The sequence below is a fragment of the Poecilia reticulata genome, unplaced genomic scaffold (assembly GCF_000633615.1).
Source record: "Poecilia reticulata strain Guanapo unplaced genomic scaffold, Guppy_female_1.0+MT scaffold_212, whole genome shotgun sequence".
Lineage (NCBI taxonomy): Eukaryota > Metazoa > Chordata > Actinopteri > Cyprinodontiformes > Poeciliidae > Poecilia > Poecilia reticulata.
This window is the reverse complement of record NW_007615022.1, coordinates 328387-336373: the sequence shown is the minus strand read 5'-3', so window position 1 is coordinate 336373 and position 7987 is coordinate 328387. Positions and strand designations below refer to the sequence as shown.

The 7987-nt window shown below is 52.6% G+C and overlaps 1 protein-coding gene across 2 annotated transcripts in view; it reads left to right on the top strand.

The window, feature by feature from the left end:
• The window catches only part of fgd1 (FYVE, RhoGEF and PH domain containing 1), a 13459-nt gene extending 5568 nt beyond the window's left edge, over positions 1-7891 (top strand). For both annotated transcript variants that reach the window (XM_008402347.2, XM_017303212.1), the window contains exons 2-17: positions 1177-1434; positions 1663-1861; positions 1936-2641; positions 3050-3139; positions 3222-3370; positions 4348-4504; positions 4572-4710; positions 4803-4861; positions 6103-6249; positions 6323-6415; positions 6501-6583; positions 6696-6726; positions 7042-7143; positions 7220-7348; positions 7435-7593; positions 7664-7891. In XM_008402347.2, the coding sequence (XP_008400569.1) occupies positions 1177-1434; positions 1663-1861; positions 1936-2641; positions 3050-3139; positions 3222-3370; positions 4348-4504; positions 4572-4710; positions 4803-4861; positions 6103-6249; positions 6323-6415; positions 6501-6583; positions 6696-6726; positions 7042-7143; positions 7220-7348; positions 7435-7593; positions 7664-7876 (2714 nt within the window). In that variant the 3' untranslated portion in view covers positions 7877-7891. The remainder of the gene's footprint in view (positions 1-1176; positions 1435-1662; positions 1862-1935; positions 2642-3049; positions 3140-3221; positions 3371-4347; positions 4505-4571; positions 4711-4802; positions 4862-6102; positions 6250-6322; positions 6416-6500; positions 6584-6695; positions 6727-7041; positions 7144-7219; positions 7349-7434; positions 7594-7663) is intronic.
• The last annotated feature ends 96 nt before the right edge of the window (positions 7892-7987 follow it).

Sequence of the window (7987 nt, the reverse complement as noted above, 5' to 3'; positions counted from 1 at the left end):
ACACACACACACACACACACACACACACTTCCTTTCTAGCCACTCTGCTGGTATTTAAGCTGCAGGAAGCTGCTGAAATGTTGCTGCTCTCAGTCACTGGACTCATTTGTACCTCATGAATTTCTTTCAGCTGCAGTTTCTGTAACCGGCTGAACCAGCTGGACTGGTACCGGGTCCCAGCCTCCTGCTCTACTGGCAACCAGTAGAACCATTAGATCCGCTGTACAACAGGTCTCAGTCGGTTTTGTCACTTTTTTCCCAGAAGATTCTGTTGGCTGCTTTAATCTATTTCCAGAATTTTCCTGAAAACTAGAATGGTTCTGGAAATAATTTTCTGAACTTCGGACCCGTTTGGACCAGAGGCTCAGCACCGCCATCAATCTGAACCATAAAGCTCTTTATTGCCCCCTTCAGGACAGTCAGCGCGTCCTGGTGTTGTGTCGTAGCTGAGAGGTGATGAAGATGAAGAGCGCGTTCTGATCTGGACCAGAACCTGCAGAACCAAATGGTCCAAACACAAAGCTGAGGATCTGCTGCAGGATTCAATCAATCAGCTGCTGATGTGATTCTGTCAGTGGAGGAACCCGATAAAAAGGTTCTACAGAGTTTATTTCAGGGTCTGGAATCCATTAATCGCACTTTATCGACTAAATAAGAATTCAATTCAACCTAAGCTAACGTGCTACTAGCCCTAAACTACAAAATTCCTGAAGAAATGTAACCAGGGCCTGCCAAAGTGAGCCCGTCGGTTTGGACCCAGCGTTCTGATGCTAACAAGTAGCATTAATGCTAAAGAGAGCTGCAATGTAGTCAGTAACCTGTGGAGAGTCAGAAACATGTGGACTAAGCCGTACCTGCACCATTCAGTATGTTAAAATGAATGCATGAGGTAAAATTAGCCAAAATGCTAATGTTAGCGTGATGGCTATCAGCAGCATGCTAATAGCCATCACTAGTACCAGAAACAAGTTCACAGGTTCCAGATGGGGGATCAATTGTGTTAAAACTGGTGAATTAATGGATTGAAATGAACATGTGTCACATTTATGATGATGGTCCAGGGATGGATGGACATTTATGTCACCGCTCTTGCAAAAAAAAGTTTTTTTTTCTTTATTTGGCTCTTATTTTGAAAGACAGTGGATGTGGCTCCCTGACATGTGTCCTGCCCCCCAGGCCCCACCTCCTCCACCAGCCCCACCCTGCTGGCTAAGAGCCTCTCTCTGGAGTCGTCCTGCTCTCCATGTGGCCACCAGGGGGCGCTGGACGCTGACGCTCCCCTGCAGCCCGACTCGAACCCGGGGTCAGAGGAAGGGGCAGAGCAAACGGAGAGCGGTGGGTCGGTGAACGACACGGGGCCACCTGAGCTGCCAGTAACCACGGTAACGGCACCAAACCGGACCCGCCCGCCGCTGCCGGGGCCCAAACCTCAGGGTAAGCTGTAACTTTAGCAGCGCAGTCGCTGTTGTCTAGATTAGTTGTCTGGTAAGTGGGAGGTTGCAGGTTTGATTCCAGGTTCCTCCTGAGCCTGCAGGCCTGCCTGTCAGTGTTTAGATGTTTAAATGTGCGACTCTTGTGTAAAACTTTTAAAGGTCAAATTGACTGTAGACTTTTCCTCCATTTGGCATAAACCCAATCTGTGGCTCCACCTCCTTCCTCTAGTCCCCCCGAAGCCCCCCCACCTGCAGCAGCAAGCCGGAGCAATGAGGCCACGCCCCCGAGTCCCGGAGAAGTCCCTCCCACCGCCGCCCCCCTGCAGGCCCCTCCCTGCTGACCCCCGGGGGGGCTGGACCCCCCCCAGCCAGGCTGATGGCACCGCCTCCCCCACCTGCGTCCTGTCGCTCATCGAGAAGTTTGAGCGGTGAGTTGTGATTGGTCGGAGGGCGAGTGGTGTCATTACTGCTTCTGGTTGCTGATTGGTTGTTTGTGTTGCAGTGAGCAGATCATCGTGGTGCCGGACATCAGCGGGGGGGCGCTGTGCCCCCGCCCACTGGACCCCCCCTCCCCTCGATCTTCATCACCTCCATCCTCTGCCTCGCCTGCCCCCCCCCAACCCGGGGGGGCGGAGCCACCCAGTAACCTCACAGAGCAGGATGACATCACACAAGGGGCTGCGCTATGTGATGAAGATGATGATGATGAGGATGAAGAGCTAGCGGCGGCCTGTCAGGACGACGTCCATCACAAACGTTTGTCCATGGAGTCAGGCTACAGCGCCTCAGACAAACCGTTGGAGGACGAGGTGGTTACCGTGGAAACAGAGGAGCAGCAGCCCCCTCTGCCTCCGGACCAATCAGAGCTGCCCTCTGAGCGCCTGTCCCTCCCCTCCTCGCAGACGGACGGGAAGTTGGCCAATCGGGACAGCGGCATCGACAGCATCAGCTCGCCGTCGCACAGTGAGGAGCTCTGCTTCGCCGGCGTAGACGACGGGGGCGTGGCCTATCCCTGCAGCCCCGCCCTGTTGCCCCGCCTCTCCAGCTCCTCGTCCACTGCCGGCGAGGTGGGAGAGGGGGAGGAGTCCCGGGGGGGGGCGAGGAGGAGGAGGGATTTCTCTGAGGAGGGGGACAGCGACCTGGAGGAGGAGGCGGAGCTAACTCTGGTTTTGGCCCCGCCCAAACCGGACCGGCAGGAATCCGTGGAGGTGAGACACAAACCGACCAATCAGAGAGCAGGTTGTTCAGACCAGGGGGCGGGTTTTAATGCTGTCAGTCATCCTCATGTACTCGCTGCTCGATGTTCTAATGGCAGAGAAACAGCAGGAAAAGCGTTCATCAGCCATCATTGGTGGCTATGCTAACTAGCCTAGGATTCGTAGCAGGCTAGGCTCGAAAACGCAGCAGAGAGCAGGGAGGGATGAGCATCGCCATGGAGAGGGTGATTGACAGCGTTTAGACCCACCTTCCGGCTGTGATTGGTTGTTTCTAGTAGAAGGCAGAGAAAATCCAGAACCTGATCAGAATCCCCTGGTTCTGTGTGACCGGTGGTGGTTCTGTAACTCCTGAGACGGATCAGAACCACAAACGGTCTCACTGGTTCCGTTTGTGTCCAGCTGTCCGTCCATCAGCGGGTCTTCAACATCGCCAACGAGCTTCTCCTCACCGAGACCGCCTACGTGTCCAAGCTCCACCTGCTGGACCAGGTGAGTACTGCGTTCAACAGAAGGCTCCGCCCCCAGGGAGGAGGCCCCGCCCAAAGGCTCTGATTGGCTGCCTGTCCTGCAGGTGTTCTGCGCCCGCCTGCTGGAGGAGGCGCGCTGTCGCTCCTCGTTCCCCTGTGACGTGGTTCAGGGAATCTTCTCCAACATTTGCTCCATCTACTGCTTCCACCAGCAGTTCCTGCTGCCGGCGCTGCAGAAACGCATGGAGGAGTGGTGAGCGTGTTTGACCTTCATTCAACCTTCATGTGTGACCTTCATGTTTGACCTTCATTCAACCAGGTCAGCCGTTCAAAACAAATGATCCGTTACCTTAGCGACTGGGCGCGGAGCGAAGACTGAGCTTTATAGTGAAAAACAACGTTAGCATCACTGGCTGCGTTTCCATTTTGCATAAAATTGGACACATTGAATTTGAAATTGTAAAAATAAATTTGCTTTATGGAAACATGGAAATATTGAAAAAAAAAAAAGTTTTTTAATCAAATATTTTAGAGCTGGGTTAAGGTGTGTTTTCAGCCAGATTGACATTGATGTATTTCACAAAACCGCATGGAAACATTTCATTCACATCATGAGTCACGTGATCAGCAGCCGGATGTTGCTACTGGCAGAAACGCTGAAGAAGACGACAGGAAGTGGTCGGAGGACGATGGGTTGTTTCCTCCAGCGTCTCTCTGCGTCTTCGTTCATTAAAGGTTTTGAGTCGTGTTGAATCTATAACTGTGATCTATAAATGGCCGACTCCAGTTTCCCGTAGCCGAGTAGGCGGGGCTTGTTGCTCCAACCCTGGAATCAGACGCTGCCGTCTCCTCTGATTGGCTGACAGATGATGAGCGCTGACTCTGAGTTATGAATAAATTTAATGTTTACGTCAATTACTGCCAGGATTTTTAATGATTTATTACATAAACTTGTTTATAAGTGACTTTAATTTCATTTCTTATTTAATGGGAACATTGTAATAAAAGTATCTCTTTTTGACATTAGCAGAACACAAAGATTTGCTCACATTAGAAATACAGACTGTGATTATGAACGACTTTTTCTACCAATTCATGTTTCAAAGATCTCAGGAAGTTACTGAAGCGTTGCTGCTCCTACTGTGGATAAGATGAATGTAAGAATTGCATCATCTGCATAGAGGTGAATGGAGCACTGAGGTTCTGCGCTGGTTCTGGTTCCGCCTGCAGGGACTCCAGCCCGCGGATCGGCGACATCCTGCAGAAGCTGGCTCCCTTCCTTAAGATGTACGGAGAGTATGTGAAGAATTTTGACCGAGCCATGGAGCTGGTGAACATCTGGATGGAGAGGTCCGCTCCGTTCAAGGCCATCGTCCAGGAGATCCAGGTAGGTTCCGGCTAAAATCCTGGTCCTGGTCCCGGTTCTGCCTCATGCCGGTTGTTATGTCCGGCAGAGAGAGGAGCGATGCGGGAACCTGACGCTGCAGCACCACATGCTGGAGCCGGTGCAGAGGATACCCCGCTACGAGCTGCTGCTCAAGGATTACCTGCACCGCCTCCCGGAGGACGCCCCGGACCACCGGGACGCCCAGAGTACGACACCAAGCACCCAATGGAACCACTACAGGAAGCCGAACACACCGGATGTCCTTGAACGCCTCGTGTTTGTCTGTGTGTCTCTGCAGAGTCTCTAGAGCTGATCGCCACGGCCGCAGAACACTCCAATGCCGCCATTAGGAAGATGGTAAGACCGGATGAGTGAGAACCAGAACTTCCTGTCAGACTGGGAACAGGGAATGAACCTGGAATCAGAACAGGACATGTTCAGATTCAAGCAGTTTCTGGGAACTGTGCAACCAGAGACCCTCCTGGTGGAGACAGACCCCGTTAGGGCTCCTGGTATTAGGCGGGTATTAGGTGATCGTAGGGACTCAGCCTTCTGTGGCTGCTGAAGTTAGACTCAGGGATGAAAGACTTTTGGCTGGAGAACCATCCCAGGCTGCTTGGTGTGTGGGGACTGCAGACCTGGACTGGTTCTGGACTGTTGTGAAGGAAGGAGGACTTGGGGACTTCCTCAACCCAGCCATCATATCCTGCATGTCGGGAGCAGAGACCATCACCACGTTGGCCTCTGAGGAACAACAAGCAAAGTTTTTCCTGAAATGTCTTCATGTCTCATGAACCAGGACAGAACCCGGATTGGTGGTCCCAGGCTTTAAGGGTCTCTTCCCACCAACCCAGTCAGTTTGTCTAGAAGTCCGGTTCGGTTGGTGAGGTGTGAATGCTAAGTGACCTCTGGTCCTCAAACCTCCGTCTAGGTTCGGTTAAAGTGAACTCAGGTTTGGTCTGAATGCATGTGAACACCAAGCAGACTGGAGATGCTCCAAAAGCAGAAACTGGACTACAGCGCAGGGCTTTCTGGGTAAATACAACCAAACCTAACGTGCTAGCCTCGCGCCAGCAGCAGAAATGGCTCGTGGTCTTTCTCCCCTATAGGCGATGAGGGGAACGGATTGCTCAAAGGGTTTGGTTGGTTTGACTCAGAGCCGTGTTATCAGGGATCTTAAGGATTCTGGTTTCTTCAGGAAAGTTGCAGATAAAATCTTTATGCAGATGAAGTCTGTTTTTTCAGGATGAATTTTAACGCTGATGTTCAGGATGAAAAGGTTTCTGGATCTCCCTGAAGCTCCGGCAGCGAAGCCTGGAGGACGTTTGGTCCTGGCTGCAGGTGGAGCCGTGATGTTCTGGCTGCGTTTAGCTCYGAGGTGAGACAGAGGCGGTGAGAAAACCTGGGAGCTGACAGCCGCCGAGGCTGATGGGAAACAAAGTCCTCCTGCTGTCAGACAGGAAGCCGTTCTCCCTGCAGCTTGTGATGCTGTTAATCCGTTTATTCAGGGTCCCGGTGCCTAACGTTCAGTCAGTTCTGTAGGGTTCTGGTGAGCCCAGATGGACCCAGTGGTTCTCCGGTTCTGGTCTGTCTTTCAGGAGCGAATGAGGAAGCTACTGAAGGTTTATGAGCTTCTGGGCGGAGAGGAAGACATCGTCAACCCGACCAACGAACTCATCAAGGAGGGACACATCCTCAAGCTGTCCAATAAGAATGGAACCACACAAGACCGATACCTGATCCTGGTATGGGCTGGTTCTGTTGGACCCCCAGCCGGTCCAGCGCCACGGTTCTAACAGCTCCCTGGTTTCTCCTCAGTTCAACGACCGGCTGCTGTACTGTGTCCCCAAGCTGCGCTTGATTGGTCAGAAGTACAGCGTCCGCGCTCGCATCGACGTGGACGGCATGGAGGTGAGACACTAATGGCCCCCGAACCACACTTTGAACCTCCCTGGTTCTGGTTCTGGTTGAACCAACAGAGTGTTTGTGTCCACAGCTGAAGGAGACCGTCAGCGTCGCTGTTCCCAGCAGAACCTTCCTGGTGTCTGGAAAACAGAGATCTCTGGAGCTGCAGGCCAGGTAGGTGGACCCGTCCAGACCTGGGAGGTAGAACCGCTTCAGAACCGCTTCAGAACCGCTTCAGAACCACTGCGGTTCCTCTGAGGCTCGCTGTGTGTTTGTGTTTCTGCAGAACGGAGGAAGAGAAGAAGGACTGGATCCAGGTAATCGTCCATGTTTTGGCCGTAACATTGTCAACACTGCTAAAATAACGTTTTTCAAGATTATGAAAAACTTTCATGTCCTAAAAATGAACCTGGAAATGAAAATAAACTTTTATTTACATTTTATTTAACGTTGCTGAAATAACCTTTTAGATTGATATTAAAATAAGCATTTTAATGTGTTTCAATGTGACAAAAATACCAATTTGTTGTTTTAAAAACCGATATAAGGTTACAAAATGAACTGTTCGAACTTTTACATTTTTAAGTGAACTTTTCTAAGGTTATTGAGGTGGTCTGGCATGTTCCGTGCAGGCCATCCAGGCCACCATCCAGCGCCATGAGCAGAGCATGGAGAGCTTCAGACATCTCACCTGTACCCTGCGAGACGACGAGTCCACGCCGCCCCACTCCCCGGTAACAGCGCCCCTGGTGCTCCGCCGTGGTACTGCGGGACGTCGACACGCTAACGTCTCGCTTTGCTTCGCCTCAGAGCTGCATGGAGTTGGGAAAACGAGCTCCGACTCCGATCCGGGAGAAGGAAGTGACTCTGTGCATGAAGTGCCAGGAGCCGTTCAACTCCATCACCAAGAGGCGCCACCACTGCAAAGCCTGCGGACACGTACGTCCCCGGCCGCCGCCGCCGCCGCCGCCGCCGCCAGGCCCCGTCTGGCCTCCTTCTCTCACCGTCTGTCCTCCACCTTCCAGGTGGTTTGTGGAAAATGCTCGGAGTTTCGCGCTCGCTTGTCGTACGACAACAACCGGACCAACCGCGTCTGCGTGGATTGCTACGTCACGCTGGTGGGGGCGTCGCCGTCGCCGGGGGCGATGAGCAGCAGCAGCCAGAGGAGGCGCTCCATCCTGGAGGTACGCGTGACATCACTGTGACATCACCACAGTAAAACGCCTGACTGACGTCTCTCCTCTGTTTCCATAGAAACAGGCCTCGCTGGCCGCAGAGAACAGTGTGATTTGTAGTTTTCTTCACCACATGGAGAAGGGCGGGGGGCGGGGCTGGCAGAAGGCGTGGTTCGTCATCCCGGAGAACGAGCCGCTGGTGCTCTACGTCTACGGCGCTCCGCAGGTGAGCCGCCGCCACCTGGGCCCCTACAGGAGGCTGCGGGTACTGCAGCCAGCACAGGGTTTTTAATCCAGCCAGTCCAGAAACAGAGACACGCTGTTTCTAAGTGGATGGTAAATACCCACAATGCACCTGGGAAAGAGTTTTTTTTTTTTTTTTTTTTTTTTTTTTTTTTTTTTT